The sequence below is a fragment of the Pleurodeles waltl genome, chromosome 4_1 (genome assembly GCF_031143425.1).
Source record: "Pleurodeles waltl isolate 20211129_DDA chromosome 4_1, aPleWal1.hap1.20221129, whole genome shotgun sequence".
In the NCBI taxonomy this organism is placed as follows: domain Eukaryota; kingdom Metazoa; phylum Chordata; class Amphibia; order Caudata; family Salamandridae; genus Pleurodeles; species Pleurodeles waltl.
In genome coordinates, this window is record NC_090442.1 from 660,992,544 (window position 1) to 661,013,410 (window position 20,867).

The following is a 20,867-nucleotide window of genomic DNA, read 5'->3' on the forward strand; positions in this document are numbered from 1 at the left end:
TCAGTTACAAGTGCCTCTGCTAGCAATGCATTGATTCTGCTGAGCAGTGCAGGTCGCTGCATCGCCGGCAACCGCTTAGGGTCCCCCATTCAATACAATGCCAATTAATATCTGTGAGATATGGGGGTTCAGGAGGCCCCCCGCTGCGTTCTTCTGCAAGGTCCCATGATCCTGCGTTAGACTGCATGCGATTTTGTCACACGTGCAGTGTTGCTTCACGCGGTGGTAGCTGCTGGTACAAGTGCTGCTGTGATGCATGTGGTGACTTTATAAGTCTTGCATTCTGCAGAAGGCGTCACAGATGAGCGCACAGCAGAGCAGTCAGTACTTCAAGGCCTGGCACCGGCATCTCTGTAAAAAAAAGCTGTGGCTGCTGTCGGGGAGGGACGCGTGCTCACCTGTCACAGGTAGCCGAGAAAGTTGCCAGACTGGGTCGTACCACATCAGAAACAGAGGGCGTGCAGGGAAGAGCCTCCGCCAGCGCAAACAGGGAGCCGGGACGCCGCCGGACCCATTCCCCCCTCCCGGACAGGGAGTGGTACGGACCCGGAACTTGGGCCCGGCAGCCGCAGCAGTCCTCGTCGGGTGGCTGAAGGGTGCATGTCTGCGAGCCCCGTGCGGAACTTGAGTGCGGGATGGGCTGCGGGGCGCGGCGCTCGGCCCCGGAGCCATGAGACCCGGCGAGCTCTGCCAGATAGACCTGGACGTCCCCGAGGAGGAGAGCGACGTGTTCGTCAACCAGTGCGGGTCCCACGCCGATGGGGTCCAGCTGCACCTGGGGGGTGGCGGTGGGGGCCCCGGGGAGGGGTGGCTGTGTCAAGGGCTGGCACGGGGGCCGGAGGTGGGTGGCGCAGCTGGCCCCCGGAGCCCCGCGGAGGAGCCCCCCGAGGGCCCCCTGAGCCGCGCCTCCTCGCTGGTGAGCGGCCTCCTCGGGGAGCTGTATGACAGCTTCAATGGCGGCCAGAGCGGGGGCTGGCCCGGGCACCGCGGGCTCCAGCAGCAGGACAGCGTGGACAGCTCCGCCGAGACCTCGGGCTCCGACTTCTTCCAGGCCCGAGGGGGCCCCGAGTGCCGCTGCCTGCAGGAGCTGCAGGAGAGGAGAAGCCGCCGTCACCGGGAGGCCTACCTGCGGGCAACAGGTGAGTGCACCTGGCAGTGTGTACTTGAGTGGGTAGATGAGAGTACTCACGGGAGGGGGTATGTCTGCGAGAGGCAGGTTGGAATACTCGCGGGAATGGGTTCACCTGCAGGGGAAAGGCAAACGTGCACATGGGGATAGGTACATTAGAGGGGGCAAGCTAGGGAACACCAGGCAACTTTTAGGCTGAAACTGCAGGGGCCATATTAATTGGTGTACATTTGCTTAAAAGTTTTGGTGTACAGCGGAGATCGATAGGAGTACTCCGGGGGAAGGGTATATTTGCAGGAAGAAGATTAGAAAGCTCCCGGGAATCGGTACTCCTGCAGTGCCAGGTGAGAATGCACTTAGACAGAGAGATGAGTGAGGTCTCCCCAGTGAACAGTACGGTCATGTCCGCGGTGGTTTGTGGAACCACTTACTTAAACATATTGGTATACCTGAGGGGGCAGATCGGAGTACACCTTTGGAGAAATCTGCTTCCGTGGGACATTTGAGAGTAATCACTAGAATAAATAAATTTGCAGATGACTGGTGAGTGAGCCTGAGGAGAGGCACACCCGGGAGGACAGGTGAGTGAAATGCTGGAGGGGATGGGTGTACACTTGATGGAGGACAGGCTAGGGTACCCCGGGATAGAGTAGAGTAACATCTGCAGGGAACAGACACGAGCAATCGCCAGATTAATGTACCTCTGCGGGAGCAGAGATGGGCGAACAGGCAGATTCATAGAATCGCCTCCTATCTGAGCTTGGGCATTGGAGCCAAACCACGACCCGTGCCATCACACGATTTGGCATATATTTCACGTAGCAGGCCAATTGAGATATCAAAAAAGTCATTTTCTTCAACATCAAGTACAAACGTTAGCACTTTATTAAAAACTCAGTATACCTGCGGAGACAGGTGTGGGTACAAGCGCAAGGCTTCCATGTCCAAGTACAGTACGAGCTTTCATCAAATGTATCATATAATTGATATGTTTTCCAAACTCGTCTCAGTGTTTTAAGAAATAACTGTTCACGTTTTTTTATTTCCTTTCAGTTGTTGCATACACATCTCACTAAAGAAGGATACATGTACATTTAGGTGTTTTATATAGCGCTGTGTGTTTGTCTCTCGGTTACTTCAGACTGCTGACTTTGGCCTGAGGTGCGGCGGCGCCTCTCACAGGGGTCGGGGGAGGGTTACATGAGATGGGAGCGCAGATTATATATGAGAATTTAGATGTGGGTAAACATGGGAGAGGCACAGATATGCCCGGATGGCCAGGCAGTGAGGGCAGTAAGTAAGGGGTGGGGGAGGAGAGGAAGGTTACTGCCTGCCCACAGTATTATTGCCATCATTAGAAAGTGGGTGCACAGTAGATGGCAATGCATTGCCAACGTAATGACTATGTCCTGAATGATTTAGGTAAATGTGGCGAGCAGCTCGCTGTACCAGCCTTTGCTGGTGGTAATTCAACAAAACTACCATGTAGCGTAGTGGTAATTCGGTCACTGCCGAAAACCAACGGAATTTTAAAAAAAAAATGTTTAAGATGATTACCAAATACTTTCACCACTCTGCTGCCATGGCCACACGAGGGGGGTACGAGTGATGCAGACGCAGGAGATAGAGCGGCGATGAAAGACAAAAAAAACCTTATTAGCTTGGCTGGCGTTGCAAAGGTAAGCACATGGGACCCAAGCAGTTCTACTCCTCGTCTTTGCAGGCAAATGCAACCTTCAGGCGTCCTCTGTTCGCCGGGGACCTTTCGAGAACTATTTCGCTCCTCGTTCTTCTGTTTTCGTTAGTTCCCCAACATTGGGGCATTGTTGTGCCTCTTTACATTTCTTCTCCGAAAGCCGCCCTGTTCTTTACCCACTACATCAGGGTGTAGAAAACACGCGCTCCTCCTGGCGACGGGAGACCGAAATAAATTTTATTTAGACACATTATCAGCGGGAGCAGTTACCTTGGGATTGAGGGTAAAACATACCATCAGGGAGGGGTAAGGTTCTGCTGCAAGGTTCGGCAGGGCAGGGTGTTCAAAACCTGACAGAGCGACAGATGTTGTTTCCCATGTGCTCTGAGTGAGGTGGAAGAAATCCTGTGGAGGATTTGCATGTGTTGTGAGTACTTTCTGAATACGCCGGATTGTTTCCGGAAATAATGGGGATTTCACCACACAAGTGTGCAGTGGCAGGCCCCTCTCACGCTCATGATTGCACACATTTCCAAGGTGCAGTAGTTGGGCGGTGCAGGCTCGCAGTACGGTCCTGACTTCCACATGGCTGTGGACAGGAAGCCAACCCTTCCATTGTACATAAGCCGAGGAAAGCGCGTTTCCTCCCGCGTGTGCGGACTCCCAGTTCAATCACAGCGTGCTCGTTTCTTCCAGACACTGCGATTTATCTAAGGGAAGTTGCTAAACTTTATCTTTGGTTTCCAGATGCTTGACTTTCCGAGGTACTCCATTTGCCTCGCCAAATAACTAAGATGTCTGGATTAATATTTTTTTTTCGCGCGCCTTTCTGATTTACAAATTAATTTTACTACTCCGACAATTGCATGGGGATTGAAGTCTGCTAAAAAAAAGAACGGGCACTGGCGAAGCAAAATAGGCCTCACCTTTCTAATGTAAATTCGGAGCTGTTGGCTTTGCCAATGTTTATAAAGTATTTTATTTTAAAAGGTAAAAGAAAAACAAATTTTAAAATACTGAAGGAAAAGCAAACACGTATGTATAGTATCTCAAAACTCCTCATTGATTTAAGTGTTTTCACTCTTGATAAAGGACACACTTTTATTTTTCAAACGCCTTTCACTCAGAAACTCAAAACAGAATTAAAAACGAACAAGGAAGTATCTGAAAGTAAAAGGAAATGCTTGCCAAGGCCTAATTTTATTTCCAGGCCAAATTTCTGTGGATTTATATAAAGGTGCCTGCCCAGAGATACGAGCAGGTGAAAGTGAGACTTTATCACTGAAGACTGATACCCCAAATGGGGTAGATGAGGATGCGTTTTAGCACCGCGAGTGTTTTCAATCTATATTCCAAACCAGCCCGACTTCCTGTGTAAATGTCAATGCTTTCCGCCCAAACTACGTAATGAACATATTATGAGTATGTATTATGCAAGTAATACCATTTTGTTAGACCTAACTCCAGTAGATCCACGAGGCTCTGAACAGGGCTTCGGCATTTTGTTTGGCCTACCTTATGAAAACAAATATAATGAAAACTAAGGTGATGGTGCTCAGGTGATGGTGTATGGAAAATACACATAAAACGACTATTAACTCTCATAAACTGGAAATAATGAAGGAATACACCTAGCTGGGTGTTAGATTTACTAATAACCCAAGCTACCAAAAGCCCATTATTATGTCAATAGTTAGGCACTCAAATCAATAGAAGGCACAATCCAAAGGTTGGTTTGTCAAATGGGACATATTGTTGGAGGCCATAAAGGAAACACATACCCTTAAAATATCAAGTTTGCTTCTTAATGCAAGTAAGATTTTACTCTTTAAAGCTCTAGGAAAAATACACCCATAGAAATGATCATATGGAAACATTGAACTGGATTAACACCTGGATCGCAAGTCATGCTCTGAAAGTTGAAATGAGTTCACAAGTATAACATTTCAATATTATCAAAGGATATTAATTGGTGGCAACCGATTTTACAGACTAGATTTGCAACTCAATTAACATTTTTTTTTAAATAATACAAACGGCCATTGATATTAAAATTGGAAATAAATATTAGGTGGATAAACCTTGAGTGAGGGTCTCAACCTCAGTTCAGAACCAATAGTAAGTGGGAAAAGTGATAAAAGATTGGTGGAAAATAATCTACCAGGAACTTGCTGCATGTCTAAACCTGAAAGATACTATCCCATTGTTAATTCGAAACACAATCGGCATTTAGAATATACTTGTAGAAGTGACAGTCAAGAGAGTTCTGTAGATGGATGTAAGAAATGCAGCTAGCTCAATTTCCTCAGTGCTGGTTAGAAATAAGTTGATGGGGAATAATAAGATCAGTCCTGATTTAAAGCCAGTGCTTATTTTGTAGTCTCAGTTTACTATCACAGTTGATTTTATTATTTCCCCAATTTTAGGTTGTTCGTAAGGAGTTACTTCTATCTTTATTGATAGTCTTTCAGATTAGACATGGACGTGAATTAACTGTGGTTGTATCAAATTGTGAAAATATGGTGTATATAACAAACTGCAACACTTTTTTGAGCATACTACAAAAGTGCTGCATGCTGCTTTGAATGAAAATAATGTTACTATAATGTGAGTAACGTTTTTTAAAGATTGGTGTCTTATGTGAATTTTTTTAATGTTTGTGCTTCCTTATTGACATTTTATCAAACCATACATTCTGAACCACTTTGAACCGGATTCAGACATTCAGTCCAGATTAATGGACCTCCAGGATCAGTGTCATGCTAAGTACTCCTTCTGCCTCAGATGCCAGCTGAATGAGTGCGACAGTTGGCCCTTCCCACAGTGCAATAAAAGCCTTTGTGTGCCAGAGTGTGTGCTTTCATTGATTACATGGAAGCAAGCTGATAAAACAAAAACAAGTCTTAAAGTGTGCTCCTCAGCCATACCCCAGCAAAAGCAAAAAAGCCCCGGTGCTGTGTTTTTGCAGGCGAGACAAGAGGGTTGGGGAGAATCACAGTGACAGAAGGGGCAGATATTTGAGTAGTGAAGCAGCACAAAGAGCTAGAAAAACACTTGCACTCTCATGGAGCACTTAGTGAAAAAGGAAAAATGTAATCCCATAAATGTGAGCAGTGAGAAGATACAAAATTGCCATTCAAAAGGATAATAAACGGACTATGCTGCAGGGGAGGGTGAAATACAAGAAGAGGATAGCAACGTTTCTAAATCAAATCAAATCATTAACATTTATAAAGCGCGCTACTCACCTGTGCGGGTCTCAAGGCGCTAGGGGAAAGGGGGGGGTTACTGCTGCTCGAATAGCCAGGTTTTTAGGAGTCTCCGGAAAGTGGAGTGGTCCTGGGTGGTCCTGTGGCTGGTGGGGAGGGAGTTCCAGGTCTTGGCCGCCAGGAAGGAGAAAGATCTCCCACCCGCCGTGGAGCGGCGGATGCGAGGGACGGCAGCGAGTGCGAGACCAGAGGAACGGAGGAGGCGGGTGGGGACGTAGAAGCTGAGGCGTCGGTTGAGGTATTCCGGTCCCTTGTTGTGGAGGGCTTTGTGTGCGTGGGTGAGAAGTCGAAAGGTGATCCTTTTGCTGACTGGGAGCCAATGCAGGTGTCTCAGGTGTGCGGAGATGTGGCTGTTGCGGGGTACGTCGAGGATGAGGCGTGCCGATGCGTTTTGAATGCGTTGCAGGCGATTTTGGAGTTTGGCTGTGGTCCCGGCGTAGAGGGTGTTGCCGTAGTCCAGGCGGCTCGTGACGAGGGCGTGGGTCACGGTTTTTCTAGTGTCGGCGGGGATCCAGCGGATCTAACAAGAGCCAAGCACGAGTGATAATAAAGCTAACGAAAGGTAACTAATGTGTGAGCTGCAAGCATACTGTAAGTTCATAATATGTCTTTCACAACCAGATCGCTCAAGCTGTCTGGTAGGCGAGACCTAAAACCGTTCTGGCAGTGCAACTCATTTGAGGTGGGACAGGTTGTGGGAGCTTTGCAAATAAGCAGCATGCTACACTGAGGTTTTTTTTTGTAGTGTGGTAAGTGGACTACCAATGCACACATTAACCGTACATTGAGAACTCATTAGCTGGTAACTTAATCTTGCTAATGTGTCCTGACCTTGTGCTACTGTTTGCTCATTCCAGTCTGTAGAAGCATGCTGCTTGGATCAATCTTCTAGAACATCATACATATTTATGGAAAATGGCGAGGCACTACCCAACAATTCACGCCCAGCTATTAAAACTGGCTATGTTCTAGAGAGGACATCACCCATTTAAGTCACTCAACACCTGAAGGTTTCGGACACTTTGGTGCAAGGCAAAATGATGGCATTGGGTTTCTAAAATAATCAACATTTGCAGTGTAAGTGTCAAAACTAATTGATCAGCTAACAGAACAGACATAACAAGCATTGGTAGGTGTAGAAGGTTTCTTCTTGCCTAGCTTTTCCTTAAAAACCTGACTTTTAGCAAAGGCTTATCGCTCCAACGTTTTGAAGAGAGTGCTAGCTAAATATACTTCCACACTAATGTAGACATTCACTATGTCACTTGCACATGTTCCTCTCTTTTCTGAGCATGCTGGAGCTTTAATGTATTTTAAACTATTTACATTTGTTCCTTGGTTCCATCATATCAAGTCTGCTCACAATGTGCTATCAATTACCATCAATAGTACAGGGGCAACGTCCAGGCAAGAATGGGTTTATGCTTGCCTGGAGCATTCATCACTGCTTGCGATGCATCTAAATTGCCTTGTCCCATGGCCACAAATTTAAATGTCCTGGTGCTATGATGCTTATAGATATTGTAAAAGCCTTAGTATCCCTGAGATAGGATTTCCTACGACAGGTCTTGCAGAGGATAAACTTTAGCCCTATTTTCTTAGCTTTTGTTTCGCCTTGGGTTGTGACCTATAGGCCTGATTTCAAGTGAATGGTGTCTTGTCAGACTTCTTTCCCCATCAAGAGTGGTGTAGTAGGATGGTTGGATAGATACACCATACTGCGTGGGTTGTCTGTGATTTAGTAGATTTGGATTTATTGGTTTGATAGGTAATATATAGGCAACAGTTGCAGATGAGTGATCTCTGCCGGTGGGGACTTCTCCTTCAGGCGCGTCTCTCTCGTCCTCCTCTCTTCTCTTTTTCCCGCGAGGAAAAGAAAAGAATATAGAATCAGTAAGTGTGGGGTTGCGGTTTTACTCTCTTAATATTTTCCCTCTCTTTCTCTCTCTATTCTTCTTGCCTGTATTCCCCTTCCTCCTGTCTTTTCTTCTTTGTTTCTTTATTCTGGGTTTTCCTGAGGCCTATTTTCTCTCTCTCCTTGCTCTCTTTCCTTCCTCTGGATCGAATAATCTATATACTCTTTCTTCCTGTGTTCCCCTTCTTGATTCCTTGCTTTTAGCGTTTCATCATACTCATTTACGACTCTTTTCCTGTTTTCTATCGCTCTTCTGTTCGTTTTGTTACTTCCCAGTATTGTTGTGGCTCTGCTCCCCCCCCCCTTTTAAGTGCTCCCCGTGTCTCGCCCCCCCCTTTTGTTTTCCCTTCCTTCGTAGTGCTCCCCGTGCCGTATTCCCTTTTCTTTCCCTTTTGCCCCCTTTTACCTCCCGTCGTCCCGCCCTTTTCCCTTTTAACTCTCCCCGTACCTGGAAAGGTCACGCCTCTCCTGAAGCGTGGCGGCTTTTCCGTTCAGCTTCCCGGTTCCGCAGCCGTCCTCAGAGTTCTTGTTGTTTCCGATTCGGGCGGCGTTCCGTTCCTCCGCGGAGCGGCTCCGTCTGTTCTGGTCCCGATGGTTTCTCCAAACGTCTGTTCCTCCAAGTTCACGAGCTCCGATGCCTCCCAACTCCTATTCCCGTCGTGCCCCTTCCAAAACAGAGGAAACCGACTTTTAAATCCTGATAGGTTCCGCGGTCTAGAAATACAGCCAATGCTAGCACAGTCATCCGGGGTCACTTCTGGTGTAACAAAGGCAGAGTCAGCACAAGTCCGGGCGGAGTGTGGGTCGGATCGAGGAGACCCATCACAAGTGGCAACCAGGCATGGGTGCCCACACTTGGCACTACTCTTTGCCTTGGCATTCGGGCCATTGGCCACCTGAATCAGAGAGAATGGTCTGGTGCTACGCTTTTAGTGGGAGGGCAGCCTGGAAGACTGACTGTCCTTCTATGAAGATGTCATGCTGCTTTTCCTCCTTTATATGTGAGAGACGTGAGAGAGGTGGAGGCTTCTGGCCCCATAGTGAACTGAGAGAAGTCCGTTCCAGTGCAGGAGGGCGGCACTTCATTGGAAGCCTCATCTGTGGTTATAGACCCAAAGCTTTAATTAGTTAGGGGGACGCACATTTACCTCAATCCAGGGTTAAGCAGCAAACTTAATATTGAACCCCATTTGGCTGATCTGCAGAGAGATTTTTGGGGCAGAAATTCTCACCTTGTCTCTTCCTTGGGCTGGGTCACACTCTTTAGGATGATGACGCTTCTGAAGCTCCTCCATTTGGCTTAAAACTATCTACACAAGATCCCACAGTTATTCTTCAACACAATATGGGCTGTTTTGCACAATTTTGTATGGGGGTGGGAAGCCTCAGAGGGTTTTGTGGGAATATTGTATCTAGTCATTGTATGAAGAAGGATTGGGCATGACCAAGGTGAGTCTGTACCACTGGGCAGCCCAGTTGCCTGTCATTAATGAATGGCTTTGTAGGTCCAGGAAGGATCCAACATTTTATATAGAACTGGACTTGTTTGAGAGCATGGCTCTAACGGGACAGTTGCATAACTCACTGCCCCTCTTTCCTTGCCTGTGACCACCAGGGATGTATTGGGCTGGTGGTAAAAGGTGGATTGCTAGATCAGTTGGTATGGCAAAATAGCACCAGTTATCCATCTGTGGCAGGGTACATGGTTGGCACAAGTGAATAGACTGCAGAGGCTCTGACTGTTGGACCTCACCTTGATTGCTAAGGAGACTTGTGGGGTTCCAGTTACTTGAAATCCTCTGAGACTCTTTCAGGAGAGTGCAGACTTCTCTGACCTCAGTTCTTTAGATATCTTCAATTGTGGCATGTTCTAGACCAATACCACAATAGGTTGTTGTCCCACACAATGTACAGCCCCTTGAGGCCAAAATAGTGATAGAACTGCTGGGTAGCTCACTGATAATAAATGCACCAGTTCACAGCCCTAGTTGGTTGGGATTCTGGAAGATGACCCCAAAGTGGCAACCTGTGAATCGAAAACCCATCATGTCTCTACCTTAGTCTTTTCAGGTTTTTGCATAGGTGCTACTACTTCCTGTACCACTCCCGTTCAGCTGTGGAAAATTGATGGGACCCACTCGCCCAGTCAAGATGTGGGGTGCAGGAGAGCGATTTGTTCCAAGGAACATGGGGCTGTCCAATGATTTAGCACTATTAGCAACATACTAGATCAACCATTGACATGATTCTGGGTTCCCCAATAGAGCTGTCCCCTAAGATCTGTCTCCTGGTGTCATAGGGTTCTGGCAGGATACACTACATGCTCATAGCCTAATGGGCTTGGGGTGCCTCTTAGCCAAGAGAGACATTGATTGTGTGGTGCTCTGACAAGGCTCAACCTATCTACAGAATGTTTAAAGCGGGGTGGACTTGTCTACCTACATACAAAAAGTAAGGAGTAATATATGGGGCATGGGACCCCCTGGGGGATTATTTTGGACATGTTATACCAAGTTAATGATATCTTGTATACCGTGCATCCTGCTTTTATAACGTTTAATGTGTCAATGCGCACACTTGCCTATTTCTACACAAATATGTCCGTTTGTGATCTCAGTACTGCTCTTTTATTGTAAAATTTGTAAAGTGAGTGTCTCAAAAAATACAATCCCTGCCTTTCAAATGCCCACAATATGGCAATCATTATTACTATCATGTCTGAACCATCACTATGCCATGGATGCCCACATTATGCCAGGAATTACTACCTTTGTGTGAGAGGAAATATTCTAGCAAGATTGGATACCATTATGGAATGGATACTCACAATATGCCAGTAAAAATACCTTCATTCTAGACTCACCATCGTGGAAATAGGTAGGCTCTGCTATGTCATTTTTGTGCATAATATGCAAAGCATGATTACCAATCTAACAAAAGCAGCTTTTTGTCAGAGATGGTCACCATTGTTTTGTGGATGACCGAGTATGTCGGGAATTGCCACCATCATACCAGGGTAAGAATTTCACGAGGGTGATGAGTGGACACAACATTTCATACATGCACACACACAGACAACACACAAACACATGCACATACAAAAACACAGAGCATCACAATGTAGCTGCTGCCAGCTAAACTAGCTTCACTTGACTCCTGTGTTGTCGGGAGTGGCAGAGTCATGTCCCATATCAGTATAGTTAGGGTCTGTTTTTTCAAAGTAGAACTTAAAATTGTGCTATATTGTTATTTAATTGTGGTTGCTAGGTAAAGAATGGTGGAACCATTCTAAATTAGATGGGTGTGCCTTTTTACTGCTAATATGGCATTACTAGAATAGTTGGTACCTGAATAATATCTATATTGGCTGCCTTCATAGGATCATGAAGGGTTCCAAGCAATGTCCTCTAAATGAGGCCATTGATACAAGTCCACCAACCCCGAGATCCCACTCAGTCAGCTGATTGAGGGGACAGGTGGATCTAAGCTCAAAATTGTGCATGGTGTATTGGCCAGTCAGCTTAATGTTGGGCTGAGGCAGAGAGTCCGCCACCCTTTTGTTCAGCAACTTCTGCAGTGGTGTTAGGCAGGATTTGACTTGTCTCACTGTTTTTTCCTAGGATTCGTACATCACTTCTGATTATTAGAAGTCACTATGACTCTGCTACATATGTATTTAACTGTAAATAATAAATACTCATTCTGATATAGCGTATTCAGTTACTTCACTGGGATGAAGTTCTGGATTGTTTTATCTTTTGATAGGTTTCCAGAGAAAGAGGGGGGTGGGTTTGCTGGTGGTGTGACCTTGGATTTCCTTAATGATTCAGACAGCAGTGCCCTAGTTGAGCTACCTGGCTCTCATGAGACTGATGAAGAAGTTTTAGCTGGGTGATCAGACATAGACTAATCAGGGTTCCCTTGCTTGATTGTTAAAGATTTACTCTTATAAAACCATCCCAGATAATCTTCTGCCTCCTGTGAGGTGCTTGTGTTACATTGCAGGGAGGACCATTTTATATCTCCGAAGTAAACTTAATCATCAGACATTACATAACTTGTAGATGCATTGTTTTTGTTTAGTTTCTCACTGCTGCACGCTGCTTTCTATGTTTTTGCAAATACCTTAAACATTCCCCAGACCTATTTTATTTGCCAATAATTCTTAATCATTTTCCAATTCCCTTCTAATTCATCTCTGAACATTCTTCAGAGTGACCCTATTATTCATAAGCTTTTTGTTTTTAAATGGGTCACTGAACTTAGATAATTTTTTTACAGCAACTTGTTTGGAGTGTACTTCCAGACCTCAAACATGACCCCAAAATACTACACACATAGACAAGTTATGAAACACACACTAGCAATCACGCACAACAATATGACTATTTTCTTACTCGACCATTCAGGAAATGCTTTGAGGTCTCTTTATGAATAGGAACGTGGTGGACGGATGTTACAATACGAAGCAATGCAACATTAAACAAGCAAAGGTTAGCAAAGCCACGCCTGACTGTCTATACGTACGTTTTATTGTCTGCAGTGATACAACTGTTTTGAGTAGCGTACTGCTGACGCCTGTGAATAGTTCCCCTCTTGCGACAACGACAGTTATTAAAAGTACGACAACTTGTGGTTTATGTTGCGTTTTCTGCATAGAAACAATCGTTCCCTCAAAATGCAACTATAGATTACAACACAAGCAAACAATTGCCAAATTTTTGGTTAACACCACCGTTTTGGGATTTGTGTGCGTTGGCGATCACTGAAGTTAAAACGCTTGACAAATATTCTTTTTGTTGTTGTTCAAGTTAGATATTAATGTGGACGTTATTGCGGGGCAGGCTAATGCTTCAGGTTCCTTGGAAATACCACGAGCTGCTATTTAGAAAATAGTCGCCTGGGGATTTGAGGTTGAAACGTAGGCGTGTCAGAATTAAGGGCGATAGGTGCTACACCTGATTAGGTCACTATCTTGAAAAACCAGTTCTTCATGCGCGTTTACAGTGGGAGTGTCCGGTACAGAAAGGAGTGCGAAGGATTCTGCGGCTGGTGCTGCTGGTTAGTTCATAGGATGCCTAGACATGTTTATGTTTTCTACTCTTTCCTTTTGGATTGTTCCTTGTACTCTAAACAAGCATGCCATTGGATATGAAGAGGTCTTTTTAGCAGCAAATTATTATTGATTATTTTCTGAATAATAAATAGTAGATGTGGTGAGAGTTTTTTTTCGTGTGGTTGATTGTAAATTTCCCTCCAGGTGATAATTCATGCTTGGAATCAATCAATCAATCAATCAATCAATCAATCATAGTATTTATAAAGCCCGCTATGTACCCGTCAGGGTTTCGAGGCGCTGAGGGGGGGGGGGAGGGGAGCGCTGCTGGTTTATCGGTCGAAGAGCCAGGTCTTGAGGAGCCTTCTGAATGCGAGGAGGTCCTGGGTCTGGCGAAGGGATGTGGGGAGAGAGTTCCAGGTCTTGGCGGCGAGGAAGGAGAAGGATCTGCCGCCGGATGTCTTGCGCTGGATTCGGGGTACGATGGCGAGGGCGAGGTTGGCGGATCGGAGTTGACGTGTTGGGGTGTAGAAGTGAAGTCTGGTGTTGAGGTAGGAGGGTCCGGTGTTGTGAAGTGCCTTGTGAGCGTGGGTCAGGAGTTTGAAGGTGATCCTCTTGTCTACCGGGAGCCAGTGGAGTTCCTTTAGGTGAGGGGAGATGTGACTTCGGCGGGGTATGTTGAGGATCAGTCGGGCGGAGGCATTTTGGATACGTTGGAGGCGTTTGATGTCTTTGGTTGGGATGCCTGTGTAGAGTGCGTTGCCGTAGTCAAGTCTGCTGCTGACGAGGGCCTGGGTCACTGTCTTTCTGGTTTCTGTTGGAATCCACTTGAAAATTCTGCGGAGCATTCGGAGGGTGTTGAAACAGGAGGAGGAGACGGCGCTGACCTGTTTGGACATGGTGAGGGCGGAGTCCAGGATGAAGCCGAGGTTTCTTGCGTGGCTGGCAGGGGTGGGTGGGGGTCCGAGGACGGAGGGCCACCATGAGTCGTTCCAGGCCGAGGGAGTGCGTCCGAGGATGAGGACTTCCGTCTTGTCGGAGTTGAGTTTCAGGCGACTGTTGTTCATCCAATCAGCGATAGATTTCAGTCCCTCGTGGAGGTTTGTTTTGGCGGTGAGCGGGTCTTTGGTCAGGGAGAGGACGAGCTGGGTATCGTCGGCGTAGGAGATGATGCTGAGATGATGTTGGCGGGCCAGTTGAGCGAGGGGGGCCATGTAGACGTTGAACAACGTGGGGCTGAGGGAGGATCCTTGGGGGACAGATGAGGTTGGTGGCTTTGGAGCGGAAAGGGGAGAGACGGACTCTCTGCGTTCTGTCGGAGAGGAAGGATGAGATCCAGTGGAGGGCTTTATCTTGGATGCCGGCTTCCTGGAGGCGGGTCAGTAGGGTGCGGTGGCAGACGGTGTCAAAAGCGGCTGATAGGTCGAGGAGGATGAGGGCTGAGGTTTCGCCGTTGTCCATTTGATGTCTGATGTCATCTGTGGCGGCGAGGAGGGCGGTCTCAGTGCTGTGGTTTCGTCTGAATCCGGATTGTGAGGGGTCCAGGATGGAATTGTCTTCGAGGAAGTGGGTGAGTGTTGACGATCTTCTTGATGACTTTCGCTGGAAAAGGGAGGAGAGAGATCGGACGGAAGTTTTTGAGGTCGTTGGGGTCAGCCTTGGGTTTTTTGAGGAGGGGTTGGATTTCTGCGTGTTTCCAGCTGTCCGGGAAGGTGGCAGAAGTGAAGGAGAGGTTGATGATCTTGCGGAGTTCGGGGGCGATGGTGGCGTTTGCTGAGTTGAAAACATGGTGGGGGCAGGGGTCCGTGGGGGAGCCTGAGTGGATGGTGTTCATGGTTGCTATGGTTACTGCCTCGTCCACGTGGGTCCAGGCGGTGAGGCGGCAGTCGCGGGAGGAGACGTCGGGGGTGGGGTCTGGCGGTGGACCGGTGATGAAGCTGTCGTGGATGGTGGTGATTTTCTGGTGGAAGAAGGTGGAGAGGTCGTCGCAGAGTTTCTGGGAGGGCGGGATGTCGTTGGAGTTGGCTTTCGGATTGGAGAGTTCCTTCACAATGCCGAATAGTTCTTTGCAGTCGTGGGCGTTGTTGTTGATGCGTTCGGTGAAGTGGGCGCGCTTGGCGGTGCAGATCCGTTGGTGGTGTTCGCGGTTGGCGTTTTTGAGGGCGGCGAGGTTGTCGGGTGTGCGTTCTTGGATCCATTTCTTTTTGAGTTTCTGGCAGTTGCTTTTGGAGGTGGTGAGATCGTCTGTGAACCAGGCTGGTTTTCTCTTTCCTTGAGTGGTGGTGGGTTTCTTGAGAGGGGCAAGGGTGTTGGCGCAGTCGAGGATCCATTGATGGAGGTTGATGGCGGCTGTGCTCGGGTCGATTGCGTCGGGTGGAAGGTTGTTGACGAGGGTGTTGGTCAGTTGTTCTTGGGTGATTTTGCCCCAGCGGCGGTGGGGAGGTAGCTGGATGCGGTGTTGCTCTGTGGTTTTCTTATAGGTGAAATGGACACAGTGATGGTCAGTGTGGAGTGGAAGTGGAAGCAGTGTCACCAGTGGCCACACTAGACTCAAACTTCAAGGGCAGGGGGAAGAAGTTCAAAGAGTGATGGCGGAGCCGGAGCCCTCTTAAGAAATCAAATTAGAATTCCTTATTGGGGCTCCCTCACTGTTTGGTACACTGCACAACATGGCGAGATATTGTTTTCGATAATATGCGGCAAATTGTGCATTTTTAAGCATACTGCCTAGTAAAATTATTCTCAACTCAGCTTACTATCCTTTAATTTCCAATTCTATGATTTATTTCAACACATTTTAGCAGAATTAATGGAAAATGCTGCAGTTTAATGCACTTTGGGGTAGTAGACCAGATAGTTTTGAAATTCTGCTTCTAACCATAAACTTCAACATTCTATACCTGCATTCACGTCACCATGCTCTAACACTTATGTCACAGTTCTACGGAGTCCATCAGGAGCCAAAAGGGTTCTGTCATTAATAACTCACTCAACACTACATCTCCCCTTCTGTTGAATATATTTTTTTTTTACAAATATATACACGATCACAGTTCTTCAATGAGCCTTCATGGTGCTCTGATTACTCATCCAGATAGTGTCTTCAGAACCTAGGAACTGGCAATAGAAGCGTCCACGATCTGCATTGGCTAGGTAGGAACAACAGCAGTCGTTTTTTTTTTAATTGTCCTTTCACAACCAGTCTCTACGTTGACCTCAGTATCTGACGAGTGGTGAGCTACATGTCAGAAAGGCCAGGAATCTCACCTAATGGACTTCCCAGGACGTTGTACAGTACCTTGTGCCCTTTGCTGGTTACGACATGAAATGGCTCAGCATTGAATGGAGCATAAGACTTAAAAACTTCTTGACTGACAGACAAGCACTCAATCTCCTTTAATGAAAACAATATCTTTTGCACATTGTCACTTGTCTGCATAGGCCTTCATTTTCTTTTTACAATCTAAGTCTTAGGTATGGGTTTCTTCCTCAGTACATGATCTCCTGTTGGTCCATTGAGGTAACTTAGTCATCTTGGCTCTCCTGAACTTCAAAGTTGCAGGGCTTTCACATATGGTCGCGTGAGGAGTCAATTGATAATCTCCCAGGGTAGAATTCAAGACAGTTTTAAGGTCGCACTTTTCCAATACAGCACGCTGAACAGCTCTCTTCAATGTACTCATGAAACGTTTGACAAGGCCATTGGATTCTGACTGAAGAGGTGTGCTCTTCTGATGCTTCACCTTAAGATGACTGAGAAAATCTTTGAATTCTCGACTGTTCAAAGGTGGGCCATTGTCAGATTGTAAGATTGCAGGAACACCCCATGTCACAAAGATGCAGTCTATTCTGTCAATGACTCTCTCTTGAGTGATGGATGAGAGATCTTCTGTCAATGGAAAATGAGAGTAGTCATAAGCAATCACCATCACATGATGTCCATTGTCAAGAGGACCGAAAAAGTCAACAGCAATTCTTTCCCATACATGCTTTGGCAACTCTGACATGCTTAAGGTATGTTAAGTGGTTTTTGATGACTGTCAGTTGCATAGATGACAGGCCTTTAACTTTTAACTCTCATCGAGATGAGGAAACCAGACTCAGTCAGTTTGTTTTATGGCAACACTTCCATGATGTCCTTCATGGGCCACTTAAATTATCTGTTGTTGCAGACTCTACAGAAAAACAATTCTCAAACCCCTCAGGATAATGTCTTCTTGAGTTGCTGATAGTTAATATTTAAACTTCTGGTATTCGCTGTCACTGACAAGAGGTTGAGTGTGCTGGATCCAGGACTGATGTGTAACAATGTCTTTCCATTTTAACATGTCGCTATTTTGACTTATGGCAGTGACAATTTGCTCAAACGAAATGGCAGCTGTTGTGTTTGATTTCACAATGAAATTTATGAAGGCTTCAGTGTCTTGGAAGGGGTACCATGACACTGTATAGGCACTCTGGAGAAGTAGTTGCCAGGGATTTGATCTTTCCTTGGATGGTGCATAATTATGTAGGTGTATTCTTGTCACCGTAGACCCCGATGTTCAATGCGAGGAGCCATCATGGCTTTTGAATTTTCAAAGATGGTCAACAACGCTTGAAGATCTGTCACAAGTTTAAAAGGCTTTTCATATAAGAACATATGGAAGTGTTCACAATCCCAACCAAGTAGTGAACTTTTTCTCAGGGTGAGAATAAGTAAGTTCAGTTTTGTACAAACTTTTGCTTGTACATGCCACAATATGCCATTAAGTATTTGGATGTGCGTTGTGCAAGGATTGCACCTAATCCGACTGGGCTAGAGTCAACAATAACTTCTGTGTGAAGCTTTGTGAAACTATGTAATTTCAGTACCATTCTCAATAGTTTGTTTGATTCTCTTAAAGCTTTGCTTGCATTCATGAGACCAATGAAATGAAGCTTTCTTTTTCATCAACTCTTTCCATGTAGCACTCACAGTGGCAAAGTCTTGTATATTTCTCGGACAGTAACTGACCATGCCAAGGAATGAACATACCATGAAAACATCTTGTGGATGACTGGCAGTTGACAGCGCTTGCACTTTAGCTGAATCAGGTGTCCTACCCCCATCAGAAAAGATAAGGCCAAAGAACTTTAACTTTGTCTTCTGGCAGTGGTTCCCAACCTGTGGTCCGGGGATGCTTGGGAGTCCGTGAAGCTTCCTCAGGGGGTCCGTGACTGCTTAGAAAAGTACATAATATTAACAGATACTGTGTAAATAAATAGAGTGACTAAGTGTATAATCAAATTTTTTTTTAAAGGTTTGTAAGTGTCAAGGAATTTGTAAATGGAGGCTAAAAATTAAATTAGTATCCTTGGATTTATTTCTGGAAGCAGTGCCTGTGCATCAAACAGAATATTGTATGGACAATGTGTGGTTTCAATTGAATTTAGAAAAGCTCCAACCATCCCATTGAATATTTTTTTAATGTATATTTGTTTGTAAAGTAAATAAAATGTGTTATCATTTGTTTATGTGTTTGAATGCTTGTTTCCGCATTTTTTTTTTTTTATAAAGAAATTTTATTGATTTTGCAGAAGGAAAAAGATAATGAAAACATACACTTATTAACAAGGTGCCAACATGGCGCCTAACAGTAGACGGTCTCAAGTCTTGGTTCTCAGGCCCCATATTATAAATAAGAGTCACACATCGCCTAAGTGGTTGCTGCGGCCTCCCACTTCCCCCATACCCTATCATATTTATTTGGACATCCTCTGGACTCGTATACCAGTTTTTCCCGGTGTGCACACCAGTCCAACCCCCTCCTCCATTTGGTAAGTGTTGGGGCGCATCTGGCTTTCCAGTCCGCCATTATGTCCCTCTTGGCCACCAGGCATGCCATCCCAAGAAATGCTCGATCTGATCTTCTCAGCCCAGTGTCTCCCATAATCCCCAATAAGAGAGGTAGTGGTTCCCTTTCTATGGCCTCCTGTAGGACTCCTGAGATCTTGCGTGTGATCGCTCCCCAGTAGGCCGATATAATTGGGCATGCCCATACCATGTGAAAAAAATCGGCTGCGGGGTTCGTGCATCGCGGGCACTCCGCTGAGGACTGGAGGCCCGCCCGATGCAGTTTGGCTGGTGTGAGGTAGGCTGTATGGAGGTAAAAGGTCTGAATTAACCGGAAGCGGGTGGCCATTGTCAGGGTACGGGGGCCATCAGTGCTTCACTCCAGTCCATCTCATCCATGGGGCCCACCCATCCTTGCCATCTCTGGCGGGGCCCCTCTAGGGGGCAGGTGGTATTGGCTATCAGAGCGCGGTATATCTGGGAAACACCTCCCCCACCCAGATTCCCCATCAGTGCCTTCGCCTCCATAGGGCTATATTCGGGTATGCTGTCCCCAGTTTGTACATGTACTAGTAGGGCGTGGCGGAGCTGGAGATATTTATGAAATTGCGTTCTGTTTAAGGAGAAGAGTTTTTGGAGGTCTTCGAATGATCGCATATGTGACCCCTCCCATACGTCACCCAGGGTAGAGATGCCTATATTATCCCACTTCTGAAAGCCCTCTAGATTCGCCACCTCCCTTAGGTGTCTCCCCCGCCACAGCGGGGTCTGCTGGGTAAGGCGTCCTCACCACCCCAACAGTCTCTGGGCCACCCGCCAACCCAGTAAAGTCACTTTGGTCACGTCTGGGATGTCCTTTGAGATCGGGCCCCCATACAGGATGTCGAAGATCCGTGGGTAGCCCAGCGACCGGAGCTCCAGCCGATACGCCGGGTCCGACCACCCACCCCCCCACCCAGTCATTGATCACGACCAGGTGCATCGCATGGAGGTAATAATGGATGTTGGACATGCCCAGCCCCCCGTCGTAGATGTCTCTTTGACAGATTTTAAGCGCGAGTCGGGGACGGGCGTCGTTCCACATAAATTGACGCGCCAGTGAATCCATCTCACCAAACCATTTCTTGGGGATGGGATGTGGGAAGTTTTGCAGTAAGTATAGGAATCTGGGGAGGATCATCATTTTGTAGAGAGCTATTCTGCCAAGCAGATTTAAGGGGAGAGCCCTCCAGCGCTGTAGGTCAGCTCTAATTCTTCTGGTTAGTGGTGTGATATTGAGCTCCCAAGTCAGCTCGGGTAGTAGTGAGATGTATATTCCCAGGTATTTAAAGCTGTTCCTTCGCACTGGGATGCTCTGCTGCCAGTCTACACAGTCCCGGGAGCGGTGTAAAGGGACCAGTAAGGATTTATTAGGATTTAGGATCAGTCCTGAGGCTTCCGCGAAGAGGCTTAGGAGTTGTAGGACACGGGGACCACTTCTGGCCGGGTTGGAAATGTACAGTAGAACGTCGTCCGCATATAGCGCGACTCGGTCCTCTGGGCAGTTGGGCCAGGGCCAACCCTCAATCAGGGGGTCATTTCGCAGCAATATTGCCAATGGCTCTATTATTAGTGCAAAGAGCAGCGGGGATAGCGGGCATCCCTGTCGGGTGCCGCGGCCAATGGGGAACGGGTCGGAGACCACCCCGTTCACTTGTACCCGGGCCGTCGGGTTGGAATAAAGGAGCTTCACCAGTCTTCGGAATTTAGGCCCAAGTCCATTTTTTAGTAGCACCTGGTCCAGAAAGGACCAATCCACCGTGTCGAATGCTTTTTCAAAATCAAGTAGGAGTAGCGCCAGGGGAGTGTGTGACAATGTCGTGTGATGTGCCAAGGCTAGGTGTAGTCGTCTGATGCAGTGTCGGGTACTGCGGGTGGGCATAAAGCCGCACTGGTCGGGGTGCACCAGGGTGGGTATCACCTCCCTTAGTCTAGAAGCTAGGATCGA

General features: G+C 46.8%; 1 protein-coding gene across 2 annotated transcripts in view; it reads left to right on the forward strand.

Moving 5' to 3' along the window:
• Positions 1 to 429: 429 nt before the first annotated feature.
• Positions 430 to 20,867, forward strand: part of TBC1D30 (TBC1 domain family member 30) — a 267,530-nt gene continuing 247,092 nt past the window's right edge. The window contains exon 1 of one of the 2 annotated variants that reach the window (XM_069229140.1): positions 430 to 1,139. In XM_069229140.1, the coding sequence (XP_069085241.1) occupies positions 671 to 1,139 (469 nt within the window). In that variant the 5' untranslated portion in view covers positions 430 to 670. The remainder of the gene's footprint in view (positions 1,140 to 20,867) is intronic. The other variant, XM_069229139.1, reaches the window with a different exon arrangement.